Source organism: Salmo salar, chromosome 24 (genome assembly GCF_965601325.2).
Source record: "Salmo salar chromosome 24, fSalSal1, whole genome shotgun sequence".
NCBI classification, from domain to species: domain Eukaryota; kingdom Metazoa; phylum Chordata; class Actinopteri; order Salmoniformes; family Salmonidae; genus Salmo; species Salmo salar.
In genome coordinates, this window is record NC_138314.1 from 16017114 (window position 1) to 16037070 (window position 19957).

Here is a 19957-nt window from a genome sequence, read left to right on the forward strand (position 1 = left end):
TATAACGACATTAATGTATGTCACTTTGAAATATCCATTCTGAGAGAGAGAGACAGAGAGAGACAGAGACAGAGAGAGAGAGACAGAGAGAGACAGAGACAGAGAGAGAGAGAGACAGAGAGAGAGACAGAGAGAGAGACAGACAGAGACAGACAGAGACAGACAGAGACAGACAGAGACAGACAGAGACAGACAGAGACAGACAGAGACAGACAGAACAGAGACAGACAGAGACAGAGAGAGAGACAGAGAGAGAGACAGAGAGAGAGACAGAGAGAGAGACAGAGAGAGAGACAGAGAGAGAGACAGAGAGAGAGACAGAGAGAGAGACAGAGAGAGACAGAGAGAGACAGAGAGAGACAGAGAGAGACAGAGAGAGACACACAGACACACAGACACACAGACACACAGACACACAGACACACAGACACACAGACACACAGACACACAGACACACAGACAGAGACAGAGACAGAGACAGAGAGAGACAGAGAGAGACAGAGAGAGACAGAGAAACTCTCCAACAGAACCAAACTCTCCAACAAGGATCCCGACGACACACTGAGCGTAAATATATATATTGATTGCAATTGTTTCCAAATGAGTGAGCGTTCATGTGCAAAGGATTAGCATATCAATTGTTAATATTTATCAACTCTGTAGTGCCGTCTCAGCTGACCCTTATCACCCTTTGTTTAACAAGCCGCCATGCCGGTTTAGCCCACTAGGGCACATTCCTCTACCGTTGATTTGTAACGATACCTACTGTTTTGTATGCTTTCTGTGAATTACTTAGTTTAGTAAATACATTATTTTAAGACAATTGATGTATGGATTACTCATAGTGAAGACTGGGTTCGTGCAGATAACCAACAATTTACGACGTTTGGAATGAGACTGACGAGGTATAGACACATCATTAATCAGAGGACTCATAGATCAGATATTATAATATCTGAAAGTTATATTAGAAAAAATATAACTTTGTAATCTGAATATTTTCCTTGGTGCCCCGACCTCCTAGTTAATTACAGTTACACGATTAATCAGTTTAATCGCGTAATAATTATTACAGAGAGTTATTTGATAAACATGTCTTCAGTTTAATGATGCCAAAGACACGACACCAGCGAGGACACACACACCACGCTTAACACTAGCTAGGAGACACCTACACACACACACGGTTAACACTAGCTAGGAGACACCTACACACACAGGGTTAACACTAGCTAGGAGACACCTACACACACACGGTTAACACTAGCTAGGAGACACCTACACACACACGGTTAACACTAGCTAGGAGACACCTACACACACACGGTTAACACTAGCTAGGAGACACCTACACACACACACACGGTTAACACTAGCTAGGAGACACCTACACACACACGGTTAACACTAGCTAGGAGACACCTACACACACACGGTTAACACTAGCTAGGAGACACCTACACACACACGGTTAACACTAGCTAGGAGACACCTACACACACACGGTTAACACTAGCTAGGAGACACCTACACACACACGGTTAACACTAGCTAGGAGACACCTACACACACACGGTTAACACTAGCTAGGAGACACCTACACACACACGGTTAACACTAGCTAGGAGACACCTACACACACACGGTTAACACTAGCTAGGAGACACCTACACACACACGGTTAACACTAGCTAGGAGACACCTACACACACACGGTTAACACTAGCTAGGAGACACCTACACACACACGGTTAACACTAGCTAGGAGACACCTACACACACACGGTTAACACTAGCTAGGAGACACCTACACACACACGGTTAACACTAGCTAGGAGACACCTACACACACACGGTTAACACTAGCTAGGAGACACCTACACACACACGGTTAACACTAGCTAGGAGACACCTACACACACACGGTTAACACTAGCTAGGAGACACCTACACACACACGGTTAACACTAGCTAGGAGACACCTACACACACACACACACGGTTAACACTAGCTAGGAGACACCTACACACACACACACGGTTAACACTAGCTAGGAGACACCTACACACACACACACGGTTAACACTAGCTAGGAGACACCTACACACACACGGTTAACACTAGCTAGGAGACACCTACACACACACGGTTAACACTAGCTAGGAGACACCTACACACACACGGTTAACACTAGCTAGGAGACACCTACACACACACACGGTTAACACTAGCTAGGAGACACCTACACACACACCACACACACACACACACACGGTTAACACTAGCTAGGAGACACCTACACACACACACACACACACGGTTAACACTAGCTAGGAGACACCTACACACACACGGTTAACACTAGCTAGGAGACACCTACACACACACACACGGTTAACACTAGCTAGGAGACACCTACACACACACACACACCGGTTAACACTAGCTAGGAGACACCTACACACACACACGGTTAACACTAGCTAGGAGACACCTACACACACACGGTTAACACTAGCTAGGAGACACCTACACACACACGGTTAACACTAGCTAGGAGACACCTACACACACACGGTTAACACTAGCTAGGAGACACCTACACACACACGGTTAACACTAGCTAGGAGACACCTACACACACACGGTTAACACTAGCTAGGAGACACCTACACACACACACACGGTTAACACTAGCTAGGAGACACCTACACACACACACACGGTTAACACTAGCTAGGAGACACCTACACACACACACACGGTTAACACTAGCTAGGAGACACCTACACACACACGGTTAACACTAGCTAGGAGACACCTACACACACACGGTTAACACTAGCTAGGAGACACCTACACACACACGGTTAACACTAGCTAGGAGACACCTACACACACGGAACACTAGCACACACACACACACACGGTTAACACTAGCTAGGAGACACCTACACACACACGGTTAACACTAGCTAGGAGACACCTACACACACACACGGTTAACACTAGCTAGGAGACACCTACACACACACACACACACACACGGTTAACACTAGCTAGGAGACACCTACACACACACGGTTAACACTAGCTAGGAGACACCTACACACACACGGTTAACACTAGCTAGGAGACACCTACACACACACGGTTAACACTAGCTAGGAGACACCTACACACACACACACGGTTAACACTAGCTAGGAGACACCTACACACACACACACGGTTAACACTAGCTAGGAGACACCTACACACACACGGTTAACACTAGCTAGGCACACACACACACGGTTAACACTAGCTAGGAGACACCTACACACACACGGTTAACACTAGCTAGGAGACACCTACACACACACACACGGTTAACACTAGCTAGGAGACACCTCACACACGGTTAACACTAGCTAGGCACACACACACGGTTAACACTAGCTAGGAGACACCTACACACACACGGTTAACACTAGCTAGGAGACACCTACACACACACGGTTAACACTAGCTAGGAGACACCTACACACACACGGTTAACACTAGCTAGGAGACACCTACACACACACACACGGTTAACACTAGCTAGGAGACACCTACACACACACACACGGTTAACACTAGCTAGGAGACACCTACACACACACGGTTAACACTAGCTAGGACACACCTACACACACACACACGGTTAACACTAGCTAGGACACACCTACACACACACACAGGGTTAACACTAGCTAGGAGACACCTACACACACACGGTTAACACTAGCTAGGAGACACCTACACACACACGGTTAACACTAGCTAGGCGACACCTACACACACACGGTTAACACTAGCTAGGCGACACCTACACACACACGGTTAACACTAGCTAGGCGACACCTACACACACACGGTTAACACTAGCTAGGCGACACCTACACACACACGGTTAACACTAGCTAGGCGACACCTACACACACACGGTTAACACTAGCTAGGCGACACCTACACACACACGGTTAACACTAGCTAGGAGACACCTACACACACACACACGGTTAACACTAGCTAGGGCACACACACGGTTAACACTAGCTAGGAGACACCTACACACACACACACGGTTAACACTAGCTAGGAGACACCTACACACACACACACACACACACACACACGGTTAACACTAGCTAGGAGACACCTACACACACACGGTTAACACTAGCTAGGAGACACCTACACACACACGGTTAACACTAGCTAGGAGACACCTACACACACACGGTTAACACTAGCTAGGAGACACCCACACACACACACACACACGGTTAACACTAGCTAGGAGACACCTACACACACACACACGGTTAACACTAGCTAGGAGACACCTACACACACACACGGTTAACACTAGCTAGGAGACACCTACACACACACACGGTTAACACTAGCTAGGAGACACCTACACACACACGGTTAACACTAGCTAGGAGACACCTACACACACACGGTTAACACTAGCTAGGAGACACCTACACACACACGGTTAACACTAGCTAGGAGACACCTACACACACACGGTTAACACTAGCTAGGAGACACCTACACACACACGGTTAACACTAGCTAGGAGACACCTACACACCCACGGTTAACACCAGCTAGGAGACACCTACACACCCACGGTTAACACTAGCTAGGAGACACCTACACACACACACACACACACACACACACACACACGGTTAACACTAGCTAGGAGACACCTACACACACACACACACACACACACACACGGTTAACACTAGCTAGGAGACACCTACACACCCACGGTTAACACTAGCTAGGAGACACCTACACACACACACACAGCACACACACACACACACACACTACACACACACACACACACACACACACACGGTTAACACTAGCTAGGAGACACCTACACACACACGGTTAACACTAGCTAGGAGACACCTACACACACACACACGGTTAACACTAGCTAGGAGACACCTACACACACACACACGGTTAACACTAGCTAGGAGACACCTACACACACACGGTTAACACTAGCTAGGAGACACCTACACACACACGGTTAACACTAGCTAGGAGACACCTACACACACACGGTTAACACTAGCTAGGAGACACCTACACACACACGGTTAACACTAGCTAGGAGACACCTACACACACACACACGGTTAACACTAGCTAGGAGACACCTACACACACACACACGGTTAACACTAGCTAGGAGACACCTACACACACACACACGGTTAACACTAGCTAGGAGACACCTACACACACACGGTTAACACTAGCTAGGAGACACCTACACACACACGGTTAACACTAGCTAGGAGACACCTACACACACACGGTTAACACTAGCTAGGAGACACCTACACACACACGGTTAACACTAGCTAGGAGACACCTACACACACACACACACACGGTTAACACTAGCTAGGAGACACCTACACACACACACACGGTTAACACTAGCTAGGAGACACCTACACACACACACGGTTAACACTAGCTAGGAGACACCTACACACACACACACGGTTAACACTAGCTAGGAGACACCTACACACACACACACACACACGGTTAACACTAGCTAGGAGACACCTACACACACACGGTTAACACTAGCTAGGAGACACCTACACACACACGGTTAACACTAGCTAGGAGACACCTACACACACACGGTTAACACTAGCTAGGAGACACCTACACACACACACGGTTAACACTAGCTAGGAGACACCTACACACACACACACGGTTAACACTAGCTAGGAGCACACACACACGGTTAACACTAGCTAGGACACCACACACACACGGTTAACACTAGCTAGGAGACACCTACACACACACGGTTAACACTAGCTAGGAGACACCTACACACACACACACGGTTAACACTAGCTAGGACGACACCTACACACACACACACGGTTAACACTAGCTAGGAGACACCTACACACACACGGTTAACACTAGCTAGGAGACACCTACACACACACGGTTAACACTAGCTAGGAGACACCTACACACACACACGGTTAACACTAGCTAGGAGACACCTACACACACACGGTTAACACTAGCTAGGAGACACCTACACACACACGGTTAACACTAGCTAGGAGACACCTACACACACACACACGGTTAACACTAGCTAGGACACACCTACACACACACACACGGTTAACACTAGCTAGGAGACACCTACACACACACGGTTAACACTAGCTAGGAGACACCTACACACACACGGTTAACACTAGCTAGGCGACACCTACACACACACGGTTAACACTAGCTAGGACGACACCTACACACACACACACACGGTTAACACTAGCTAGGAGACACCTACACACACACGGTTAACACTAGCTAGGAGACACCTACACACACACGGTTAACACTAGCTAGGAGACACCTACACACACACGGTTAACACTAGCTAGGAGACACCTACACACACACACACGGTTAACACTAGCTAGGAGACACCTACACACACACGGTTAACACTAGCTAGGAGACACCTACACACACACACACACACGGTTAACACTAGCTAGGAGACACCTACACACACACGGTTAACACTAGCTAGGAGACACCTACACACACACACGGTTAACACTAGCTAGGAGACACCTACACACACACGGTTAACACTAGCTAGGAGACACCTACACACACACGGTTAACACTAGCTAGGAGACACCTACACACACACGGTTAACACTAGCTAGGAGACACCTACACACACACGGTTAACACTAGCTAGGAGACACCTACACACCACACGGTTAACACTAGCTAGGAGACACCTACACACACACGGTTAACACTAGCTAGGAGACACCTACACACACACACACGGTTAACACTAGCTAGGAGACACCTACACACACACACACACACACACACGGTTAACACTAGCTAGGAGACACCTACACACACACAACACACGGTTAACACTAGCTAGGAGACACCTACACACACACACGGTTAACACTAGCTAGGAGACACCTACACACACACACGGTTAACACTAGCTAGGAGACACCTACACACACACGGTTAACACTAGCTAGGAGACACCTACACACACACGGTTAACACTAGCTAGGAGACACCTACACACACACGGTTAACACTAGCTAGGAGACACCTACACACACACGGTTAACACTAGCTAGGAGACACCTACACACACACGGTTAACACTAGCTAGGAGACACCTACACACACACGGTTAACACTAGCTAGGAGACACCTACACACACACGGTTAACACTAGCTAGGGACACCTACACACACACGGTTAACACTAGCTAGGAGACACCTACACACACACACACGGTTAACACTAGCTAGGAGACACCTACACACACACACACGGTTAACACTAGCTAGGAGACACCTACACACACACGGTTAACACTAGCTAGGAGACACCTACACACACACACACGGTTAACACTAGCTAGGAGACACCTCACACACACACGGTTAACACTAGCTAGGAGACACCCACACACACACGGTTAACACTAGCTAGGAGACACCTCACACACACACACACACACGGTTAACACTAGCTAGGAGACACCTACACACACACACACGGTTAACACTAGCTAGGAGACACCTACACACACACACGGTTAACACTAGCTAGGAGACACCTACACACACACACGGTTAACACTAGCTAGGAGACACCTACACACACACACGGTTAACACTAGCTAGGAGACACCTACACACACACGGTTAACACTAGCTAGGCGACACCTACACACACACGGTTAACACTAGCTAGGAGACACCTACACACACACGGTTAACACTAGCTAGGAGACACCTACACACACACGGTTAACACTAGCTAGGCGACACCTACACACACACGGTTAACACTAGCTAGGAGACACCTACACACACACGGTTAACACTAGCTAGGAGACACCTACACACACACGGTTAACACTAGCTAGGAGACACCTACACACACACGGTTAACACTAGCTAGGAGACACCTACACACACACACGGTTAACACTAGCTAGGAGACACCTACACACACACGGTTAACACTAGCTAGGAGACACCTACACACACACGGTTAACACTAGCTAGGAGACACCTACACACACACGGTTAACACTAGCTAGGAGACACCTACACACACACGGTTAACACTAGCTAGGAGACACCTACACACACACGGTTAACACTAGCTAGGAGACACCTCACACACACACGGTTAACACTAGCTAGGAGACACCTACACACACACGGTTAACACTAGCTAGGAGACACCTACACACACACGGTTAACACTAGCTAGGAGACACCTACACACACACGGTTAACACTAGCTAGGAGACACCTACACACACACACGGTTAACACTAGCTAGGAGACACCTACACACACACGGTTAACACTAGCTAGGAGACACCTACACACACACGGTTAACACTAGCTAGGAGACACCTACACACACACGGTTAACACTAGCTAGGAGACACCTACACACACACGGTTAACACTAGCTAGGCACACCTACACACACACGGTTAACACTAGCTAGGCACACCTACACACACACGGTTAACACTAGCTAGGAGACACCTACACACACACGGTTAACACTAGCTAGGCGACACCTACACACACACGGTTAACACTAGCTAGGAGACACCTACACACACACACACTGGTTAACACTAGCTAGGACACACACACACACAGGTTAACACTAGCTAGGACACACACACATGGTTAACACTAGCTAGGACACACACACGGTTAACATTAGCTAGGACACACACACGGTTAACACTAGCTAGGACACACACACGGTTAACACTAGCTAGGACACACACACACATGGTTAACACTAGATACGACACACACACACATAGTTAACCACACACACAGCACTTTTGTGTTATCTACTAGACACGCTCTTCTCCAACCCAAGGCCTCTCCAGCTCAAGATGTATGTAAGCTCTGTGTGAGAACAGTTCATGAGGTCAGCCCTGTTTTTCTAGAGTCAGTCAAATCAATCTCAACCCTACATCCCTCTCTCATCTGAGACGTCTAAAACCTCTGATGTCCTGAGTTATACACAAGAGGTCTGTCACCATTACCACTCCCTTACCCAGGGGATGGAGATAAGAGAAGGGGGGCAGTAGGTTCCAGAGAGGGGCAGTAGAGTCCTAGGTCACGTCCCAAAAGGAACCTTATTCCCTAAATAGTGCACTACCTTTGACCAGGGCCCATAGAGCTCAGGTCAAAGTTAGTGCACTATATAGGAAACGGGGTGCCATTTGGGATGCACACCCATAGCCTGGGCTTACCGAGTGTGTGTTGATGATCTCATCTATAGAGATGTAGATGACAGGCTTGCTCAGAGTCACCATGTCAGAGTACTCATCCACGTTAAACTTCTCCTCTGGCTCGGGGACATCACACGCAGCCTGGAAAAAAACCCTGCAAGACAGGAACAAAGCATTTGGGTTGTTTACTACCACACCAGGAACATTTTTTAAAATGTTTTATTTAACATTTATTTAACCAGGCAAGTAAGTTAAGAACAAATTCTTATTTTCAATGACGGCCTACACCGGCCAAACCCGGACGACGCTGGGCCAATTGTGCGCCGCCCTATGGGACTCCCAATCACGGCCGGTTGTGATACAGCCTGGATTCGAACCAGGGTGTCTGTAGTGACGGCTCAAGCACTGAGATGCAGTGCCTTAGAGCACTGTGCCACTCGGAAGACCCAGATAACTGGACACATTTGTAATAGTAATATTATCAGTTTACAAGGAACCACATATTTCTGATATCTACCTCAAAATAAACAAAACAACAAATAATATTGAAATCAACATAACGGCTGAAAGACAAAACATATCCTGTTGAATCAGGGTTTCTTCAAGAAAATTGACAGTTGTGGTTCAAATTGATTTCCAGTAAAGATGAGTCAACTCTGTTTGGAGGGAGGGGCAGAGAACTCTGGGAACACAACTGTGTCCCTTTCTCTCGCTCTCTGTGTGTGTGTGTGTCTAATGTTTGAGTGTGTATGTGCCTTGAGTTTGAAAAAAGACACACTACCCCAATTTCCTTGCAGACTTCTGCACTTTCACACAGACACTTCCTCTTTCTCCTGGCTCACCTTTGGCTCACATCAACTTAACCCCGTTCTGACTTAGCGTTCACCGCTACAGCCCGCTCTGTCTTACCTGATTCCCTTCTGCTTCATGAGATGGAACATTTCCCTGAGCAATTCTATACAGAGTGAAAGTGAACGTTATCCAATAGGCTTGGGAGTTGTAGTTCTTTATGCTCACCTGAACTTCTGGTATGTCTGGGAGATGTAGTTATTCATGGAGGTCATGTGGGCATTCTCTCCCTCGAACAGCTTGTTGGCGGCGGCGTGCTGCAGCATCTTGGCCACGGAGCCCAGGTTACGACGCTGGTCAGAGTGGAGCTGACCTCCGGCTGACATGTCTATGATATCGAAGCCGTCCGGAGCCACTATGGCTGGGTTCATGTAGCGGTAGTACAGCAGGTTCCCTACAATCTGACAGCCGACACACACACACACACACACACTGTTAAACGTAGCTGCATAGCTTCCCAAAGGGCTGTTATATCTAAGGACCTGTATTAATCAGTGCAAACTGAAGCTGGATGACATGCATGGGGACTACCGTGTCAGAGAACACTGGAGGAACCTTAACAATATCCACAACAATATACATGGAAGGTATACAAATGGCAAAGGAACGATCTAATGTCAGATGTAATACTCCAGTCTTATACCTTCAACAACTCATCCTCTGTAGCGTCAGGGAACTTTTCATGAAGGGAATGCTTTAGGACCTTTGCAATGTATCTCATGCCATAGCTACATGCAAAACAAAACATGGAGATTGTGTGAAATTGACAGGCATTACATAGATACACAACACAGTGATTTGATGCAGAAATGATAGGAAGCAATAACATAAAATGCAGGGGACTGTGACCATTTCAGAATGAGGGGTGTATTTTGGGCTGTTGTATAAAATAATACCATGGTTGCCCCCTTGTGGAGTAAAATAAGCACTGCAGAGTGTGGAGCCAACAGTTGTCTAAACCAGTAACATGGATGGTTTCTAACCCTCTATAAGCACTGTTTTGTTTACCCTTCCATAAACACACCACAGGGTTGCCTCCCAAATGGGACCCTATTCCCTTTATAGTGCACAGGGTGCCATTTGGGGCGCAGCCTGGCAGTTTGGGTTTCTGCCCTGGCCCAGACTGACAGGATGTTGTCTAGTCCTGTTCCCATTCAGCTTCACCTTTCAAAATGCATCCTTCCATCCTCCCTTGGAGTGATCGCTGATCTATCACTATTGGAGTTCTGCTACAAGGCTTTTACAGAACCACTCATGTCAGATCAGTGATTGCATCAAGAAATAAAAAGGAAGGAAAGAAAGACGGGTGCATTTTTAAAGAATTCCAAAAGGGCCTGAGACATACGGGATGTTATCCAGTGACGACACAATGGAGTTGAGCACTTTGTCTGTGGCCGTCCGCAGCGTCTGACTGGAGGACTCCAGCTTGGCGCGCACCTCCTTGTGTGACATGGCCTGGTCCGGGGTCACCTCGTAGGGCAGTTTACTAAGAGAGGGGGAACAGTGAGGTCAATGTGTGTATGTGCATGTCAGACCTGGTTCAAATACATGTGTATTTGATTGTATTTGATTATTTGAGTATTGTCTAATATCGTGGCCCGACGATTGGAAATATTTGAAAGTATTTTCAAATACTTATTTCAAATACTATTTTCAAATGCCTAGGTTAAATGCATGGGAGTGTATTTGAGTCAGTGTATTTTCAAATAAATAATATCTAAATACTTACTTCCAAAGGTCTTTGAAAATGATTGAAATACCCTAAACAGTATTTGAACCCAGGCCTAACAATAAATGCATTACGTGGGTTCAATGCAGTAACATAGAATAAAACAATTGATGGTAATGACTGCCCATTACTATCACTTATAAGGCATCATTTATTGACATTGCTTTACCAAATAAAAATATTTGGGTTGTGTATATTACATTTGTTTTTAGTATGATGACGACTTTATTATTATATTTATAAAACCACAATGATAGTAGTGACTGCCCACTACCGCATAGCACTTCTTAATAAACCATCCATTAAACACATTACTTTAATAAAATATTTCAGTTCTTGTGTTGATAAACAAAATATTTGATGACTTATTTTATTCTTAGTCATCATCTCATCTCTGCTCAGACAGTAGCAACCTGCCAGCCATCTATCTCCGTGCTCCAAAAGAGTCATCCTCCAGGCTAGTAGGCTAGCCTAGCTGGCTACTATCAATCAATTAGCTGTATTGTCGGGTAGAGAGACATTAAGCAACCGCTCTATCCCTCTCTTGTCTAACGGTCTTCCTCTCCGTGTCTGTCTGCGGCACTGAGGTATAATAAGAACAGGTCTGTAGGCCCCACAGGCTTGCCCGGCAAGAACCAATGAGAACAGGCAGATTTTGGCGCAATGGATTCTGGTCATTGTAGTTAATTGCCACATTTTCTGCACTTAACTATGATGAGTTAACATCTCACAGAGAATTCTCTCCAGAGAAATGGCACATGGCACATTGAGTGCACAGAAAACAAACTAAAAGGAATTCAAATAATTGAACCGTCAGTCAACTAGTTATTTAAAAAACGAAAATAAACTTAAAGGTTGGTTAATCGCTCAGCACTAGTGTGTGTGTGCTTGTGTGTCCCACCTGGCCTCTCCAGTGTTGGTCTCCAGCTGGTTGACCCAGGCCTTGTACACATCCACAGGGTTGGTGTTGATGCCCAGGCCCTTGTCCTCGATGATCTCCTTGACAACAGGCGCCAGCAGCTGCCTCAGCGTGTTGTGACCACGGGCTCCACGGTTGAAGCTCACCACCATCTTGATGACTGTGGGGTTCCCGGTCACGATGTCCTGGATCTGGTCCACCTTGGACCTGGGGGAGGGGAGGAGATACTTTTTATCATACAACTTTATTATCCCTTTATATTCATATTCAAATCAGGAAGTATCAGACAATAATATAAGAATAAATGATCTATAATACTGTATATGATTGAGAGGGTCCTTGAGTTATGAACAGGGGGGACAGTGGATTCCCTAGTAGCCTGGTTGACTGACTGTTGCATTAAACAGTGCTACTGTACATCGTTGCCTTATCTGACCAATGCGCTAGCAAAAATGAGCGTAAAGAAACAAAGGCACCCAGGCGAAACCATCTATAGTTACTGTAAAAGGGGTGTGTACGATTTGGGACAGGTGACAGTTCCACTCACTTGATCTCCTCCTCCAGAGCGGTCTTAAAGAGTTTGAGCAGCAGGTACTCCTCTCTCTGGTTGGAGGCGTAGTTATACAGCGTGAAGATCACTGTGTCCATGAACTTAGTGGACTTGTTCTGTGGCATCTGGAAGATCAGCTTGGCCAGGTATGAAGGGTTGGTCTGTGGAGCAGGAGAGGACCTAGGGGTAAAAGAGTTTGCGTGCATGTGTGTGCGTGCGTGCCTGTCTAAGTGTGTGTGTTTAGAACTCACCTGCAGCAGGTAGAAGAGGTGCTGGTAGGCCTCTAGTTTCTTCCTTTTGCCTTTGCTCAGGCCCTTGATGCCCTGCCTGTCCCCTGCAGCCAGCTCCTCTTTACTCTTCTTCTTCAGCTTCTTACTGTGGGACACCACATCCTGGGAAGACAGACAGTAAAAATAGATGCTGCAGCCCTTCTCACCTATCCAGTTGTGTTTGATCAGTGATAGCTTTAAGGAAGACAGGGATGCATTATCAAAGTATCTGAGCAGCAGGCCTATGACTGTTGTAGACAAAGTGCTGTCTCCAGAAGCAATTATCAGCAGCATAAGGCAAATGGTTTTGGAAACTGTAGCAGGTCTGTTGGTTAAAAGCATAGTTTCTCAGCTGAGTTGGAAAACACTTGTCAGTTGTGTTCCCTCAGTGTGTAAAACTATAAATATCACCTGTAGGGTGATCCTGTTCTTGACCAGTAAGCCGATCTTAATGTCCATCAGGTTCAGGTCTTTCTCCATCTGCTGATTGGAGCGGATCTTCGTGACCACTTCCTCCCTGAGCCGTGTCACTTCCTGTTCCTCCAGTAGGTCCAGGCTGCTTTGTTCCAGCAGGTGGACGAACTTACGCACCACTGAAAGAGGAGGGTCCTGGGCCCCGGCTATATATAGCGCACAAAGACAGAGAGAGAGAGAGACAGAGACAGAGACAGAGAGAGACACACGCAGACAGACACACACAATGGTTTAGCATTGCATCAGAGAAGTTCAGGTAGTTGAAAGCATGTGACGTATTAAATGCTGTCTAAACTCACTGAGTGTTCTGTAGTCGTCTCTGGCTTTGTTAGCCTTGAGGAAAGCCTGGATCTTCACTATTTCTTTCTCCTGAACATACAAACAAGACAGAAAGGAATCAATCTTCAGTAAATGTCACTGAGGAATAAGAGGAGTCATATTATATGACTCCATCTCAATGACCTAAACCCTCATTTTTTATGTAGGTGTTGTGTTACTCACATGGTCTATGAAATACTGCAGTCTTTGAGAGTATTTACGTTTAGCTCTCCACATCTTAACAAATGACTGAAGCTGGACCGGGAGGAATATAACAATGTTAGCAACTCGTAGCTGTGTGTTTCTGTTGAGGTTAAACTGTGTGTGACTTCTCTCCTGATTATTGACACTCTTTATTTCTCACTGTTTCAAACTTATGTTTTCTCTTTCAAATAAGGCTCACAGTCCCAAGTCTAACTTGTTACCTTGATGACAGTCCCCACGTTGCTTTGCAACACGTTGAGTCTGTCTTTGTATACCTTCCTCTGTTTGTAGCCCTTCCAGGAGGCCTAGAGACAAACATCATGACATTAAAATCATCCGTGTGTGAGTAAACTCCAAAACCAGTATGTGAATTTTAACTGTAAATATTAAATTCTTGTTTTACTTAAAAAGAAAGACAGTGTAGAACATATGACACAGTATAGTACCTGTAGTCGGACCACGTGTGGCTGTTGTTGTACTAGGTAGTCCAGTCTCTGGGCGTGAGCTCTTCTCACCAGGTAACCTCTGATCCTGGCCTGTAGCTGGGTTACCAGGGTCTCGTTGGCCAACCATAACTGTTCCCTGTTATACTCAGCTGTCACACCTCCAACCACACTCTGACCAGAGGACACATACAACACTAGATCAGTTTTAATGTGTAATGCATTATAAATGACTCAGAATGTGTGTGGTCTCTGCTGGTGTTCTGTGTGTTATGTATGGAGAAGGTTATTCTGTTAACTGATCTTTTGTGGTCTGTGTCATGCAACAAGAATAATACATCATGTCTGAGGGGGTGGCAGGTTCTTATGAAGAAAGAAAAATACATAATTTCTTATGTAGAATCCAACATAAATATGATAGGGACCTGTATTTCCTCTCTGCGGAGCTGTGTGCTGTTGTGTGTGAAGTCCTCTGGCTCCTCCCAGGTCCCCTCTCTGTTCTCCAGGTTGTAGTAGTAGTCATAACTCTCCTTGATACGGTGTTTCACCCACACGCTGTCACTGCTGCCTGCTAGAGGAAACAACACACGCTGTCACTGCTGCCTGCTAGAGGAAACAACACACGCTGTCACTGCTGCCTGCTAGAGGAAACAACACACACTGTCACTGCTGCCTGCTAGAGGAAACAACACACGCTGTCACTGCTGCCTGCTAGAGGAAACAACACACGCTGTCACTGCTGCCTGCTAGAGGAAACAACACACGCTGTCACTGCTGCCTGCTAGAGGAAACACACGCTGCCACTGCTGCCTGCTAGAGGAAACAACACACGCTGTCACTGCTGCCTGCTAGAGGAAACAACACACGCTGTCACTGCTGCCTGCTAGAGGAAACAACACACGCTGTCACTGCTAGAGGAAACAACACACGCTGTGACTGCTGCCTGCTAGAGGAAACACACGCTGTCACTGCTGCCTGCTAGAGGAAACACACGCTGTCACTGCTGCCTGCTAGAGGAAACAACACACACTGTCACTGCTGCCTGCTAGAGGAAACAACACACGCTGTCACTGCTGCCTGCTAGAGGAAACAACACACGCTGTCACTGCTGCCTGCTAGAGGAAACAACACACACTGTCACTGCTGCCTGCTAGAGGAAACAACACACGCTGTCACTGCTGCCTGCTAGAGGAAACAACACACGCTGTCACTGCTGCCTGCTAGAGGAAACACACGCTGTCACTGCTGCCTGCTAGAGGAAACAACACACACTGTCACTGCTGCCTGCTAGAGGAAACAACACACGCTGTCACTGCTGCCTGCTAGAGGAAACAACACACGCTGTCACTGCTGCCTGCTAGAGGAAACAACACACACTGTCACTGCTGCCTGCTAGAGGAAACAACACACTGTCACTGCTAGAGGAAACAACACACGCTGCCACTGCTGCCTGCTAGAGGAAACACACGCTGTCACTGCTGCCTGCTAGAGGAAACACACGCTGTCACTGCTGCCTGCTAGAGGAAACACACGCTGTCACTGCTGCCTGCTAGAGGAAACACACGCTGTCACTGCTGCCTGCTAGAGGAAACAACACACGCTGTCACTGCTGGAGGAAACAACACACACTGTCACTGCTAGAGGAAACAACACACGCTGTCACTGCTGCCTGCTAGAGGAAACAACACACACTGTCACTGCTGCCTGCTAGAGGAAACAACACACGCTGTCACTGCTGCCTGCTAGAGGAAACAACACACACTGTCACTGCTGCCTGCTAGAGGAAACAACACACGCTGTCACTGCTGCCTGCTAGAGGAAACAACACACACTGTCACTGCTGCCTGCTAGAGGAAACAACACACACTGTCACTGCTGCCTGCTAGAGGAAACAACACACACTGTCACTGCTGCCTGCTAGAGGAAACAACACACGCTGTCACTGCTGCCTGCTAGAGGAAACAACACACGCTGTCACTGCTGCCTGCTAGAGGAAACAACACACACTGTCACTGCTAGAGGAAACAACACACGCCGTCACTGCTGCCTGCTAGAGGAAACAACACACACCGTCACTGCTGCCTGCTAGAGGAAACAACACACGCTGTCACTGCTGCCTGCTAGAGGAAACAACACACGCTGTCACTGCTGCCTGCTAGAGGAAACAACACACGCTGTCACTGCTGCCTGCTAGAGGAAACAACACACACTGTCACTGCTGCCTGCTAGAGGAAACAACACACGCTGTCACTGCTGCCTGCTAGAGGAAACAACACACGCTGTCACTGCTGCCTGCTAGAGGAACACACACGCTGTCACTGCTGCCTGCTAGAGGAAACAACACACACTGTCACTGCTGCCTGCTAGAGGAAACAACACACGCTGTCACTGCTGCCTGCTAGAGGAAACAACACACGCTGTCACTGCTGCCTGCTAGAGGAAACAACACACTGTCACCTGCTAGAGGAAACAACACACGCTGTCACTGCTGCCTGCTAGAGGAAACAACACACGCTGTCACTGCTGCCTGCTAGAGGAAACACACCGCTGTCACTGCTGCCTGCTAGAGGAAACACACGCTGTCACTGCTGCCTGCTAGAGGAAAACACACGCTGTCACTGCTGCCTGCTAGAGGAAACACACACGCTGTCACTGCTGCCTGCTAGAGGAAACAACACACGCTGTCACTGCTAGAGGAAACAACACACACTGTCACTGCTAGAGGAAACAACACACGCTGTCACTGCTGCCTGCTAGAGGAAACAACACACACTGTCACTGCTGCCTGCTAGAGGAAACAACACACGCTGTCACTGCTGCCTGCTAGAGGAAACAACACACACTGTCACTGCTGCCTGCTAGAGGAAACAACACACGCTGTCACTGCTGCCTGCTAGAGGAAACAACACACGCTGTCACTGCTAGAGGAAACAACACACACTGTCACTGCTGCCTGCTAGAGGAAACAACACACTGTCACTGCTGCCTGCTAGAGGAAACAACACACACTGTCACTGCTGCCTGCTAGAGGAAACAACACACGCTGTCACTGCTAGAGGAAACAACACACTGTCACTGCTGCCTGCTAGAGGAAACAACACACCTGTCACTGCTGCCTGCTAGAGGAAACAACACACACTGTCACTGCTGCCTGCTAGAGGAAACAACACACGCTGTCACTGCTGCCTGCTAGAGGAAACAACACACGCTGTCACTGCTGCCTGCTAGAGGAAACAACACACACTGTCACTGCTAGAGGAAACAACACACGCCGTCACTGCTGCCTGCTAGAGGAAACAACACACACCGTCACTGCTGCCTGCTAGAGGAAACAACACACGCTGTCACTGCTGCCTGCTAGAGGAAACAACACACGCTGTCACTGCTGCCTGCTAGAGGAAACAACACACACTGTCACTGCTGCCTGCTAGAGGAAACAACACACTGTCACTGCTAGAGGAAACAACACACACTGTCACTGCTGCCTGCTAGAGGAAACAACACACGCTGTCACTGCTGCCTGCTAGAGGAAACAACACACGCTGTCACTGCTAGAGGAAACAACACACACTGTCACTGCTGCCTGCTAGAGGAAACACACACACTGTCACTGCTGCCTGCTAGAGGAAACAACACACACTGTCACTGCTGCCTGCTAGAGGAAACAACACACACTGTCACTGCTGCCTGCTAGAGGAAACAACACACCTGTCACTGCTGCCTGCTAGAGGAAACAACACACGCCGTCACTGCTGCCTGCTAGAGGAAACAACACACGCCGTCACTGCTGCCTGCTAGAGGAAACAACACACACTGTCACTGCTGCCTGCTAGAGGAAACAACACACGCTGTCACTGCTAGAGGAAACAACACACACTGTCACTGCTGCCTGCTAGAGGAAACAACACACGCTGTCACTGCTAGAGGAAACAACACACACTGTCACTGCTGCCTGCTAGAGGAAACAACACACACTGTCACTGCTGCCTGCTAGAGGAAACAACACACACTGTCACTGCTGCCTGCTAGAGGAAACAACACACACTGTCACTGCTGCCTGCTAGAGGAAACAACACACACTGTCACTGCTGCCTGCTAGAGGAAACAACACACTGTCACTGCTGCCTGCTAGAGGAAACAACACACACTGTCACTGCTGCCTGCTAGAGGAAACAACACACACTGTCACTGCTGCCTGCTAGAGGAAACAACACACGCTGTCACTGCTGCCTGCTAGAGGAAACAACACACACTGTCACTGCTGCCTGCTAGAGGAAACAACACACACTGTCACTGCTGCCTGCTAGAGGAAACAACACACGCTGTCACTGCTGCCTGCTAGAGGAAACAACACGCTGTCACTGCTAGAGGAAACAACACACGCTGTCACTGCTAGAGGAAACAACACACGCTGTCACTGCTGCCTGCTAGAGGAAACAACACACGCTGTCACTGCTGCCTGCTAGAGGAAACAACACACGCTGTCACTGCTGCCTGCTAGAGGAAACAACACACGCTGTCACTGCTGCCTGCTAGAGGAAACACACGCTGTCACTGCTAGAGGAAACAACACACACTGCCACTGCTGCCTGCTAGAGGAAACAACACACACTGTCACTGCTGCCTGCTAGAGGAAACAACACACTGTCACTGCTAGAGGAAACAACACACTGTCACTGCTGCCTGCTAGAGGAAACACACGCTGCCACTGCTGCCTGCTAGAGGAAACAACACACGCTGTCACTGCTGCCTGCTAGAGGAAACAACACACGCTGTCACTGCTGCCTGCTAGAGGAAACAACACAC

The 19957-nt window shown here is 47.8% G+C and overlaps 1 protein-coding gene across 2 annotated transcripts in view; it reads right to left on the reverse strand.

The window, feature by feature from the left end:
- iqgap2 (IQ motif containing GTPase activating protein 2) overlaps positions 1–19957 on the reverse strand; it is a 105490-nt gene that overhangs the window by 10364 nt on the left and 75169 nt on the right. The window contains exons 18-30 of one of the 2 annotated variants that reach the window (XM_045706983.2): positions 15577–15719; positions 15155–15325; positions 14930–15013; positions 14688–14759; positions 14486–14555; positions 14124–14332; positions 13695–13835; positions 13441–13604; positions 12876–13100; positions 11591–11731; positions 10889–10973; positions 10414–10646; positions 9418–9550 (exon numbers count right to left, since the gene is read on the reverse strand). In XM_045706983.2, coding sequence (XP_045562939.1) covers positions 9418–9550; positions 10414–10646; positions 10889–10973; positions 11591–11731; positions 12876–13100; positions 13441–13604; positions 13695–13835; positions 14124–14332; positions 14486–14555; positions 14688–14759; positions 14930–15013; positions 15155–15325; positions 15577–15719 — 1871 coding nt within the window. Of the gene's footprint in view, positions 1–9417; positions 9551–10413; positions 10647–10888; positions 10974–11590; positions 11732–12875; positions 13101–13440; positions 13605–13694; positions 13836–14123; positions 14333–14485; positions 14556–14687; positions 14760–14929; positions 15014–15154; positions 15326–15576; positions 15723–19957 lie in introns of both variants that reach the window. The other variant, XM_045706982.2, reaches the window with a different exon arrangement.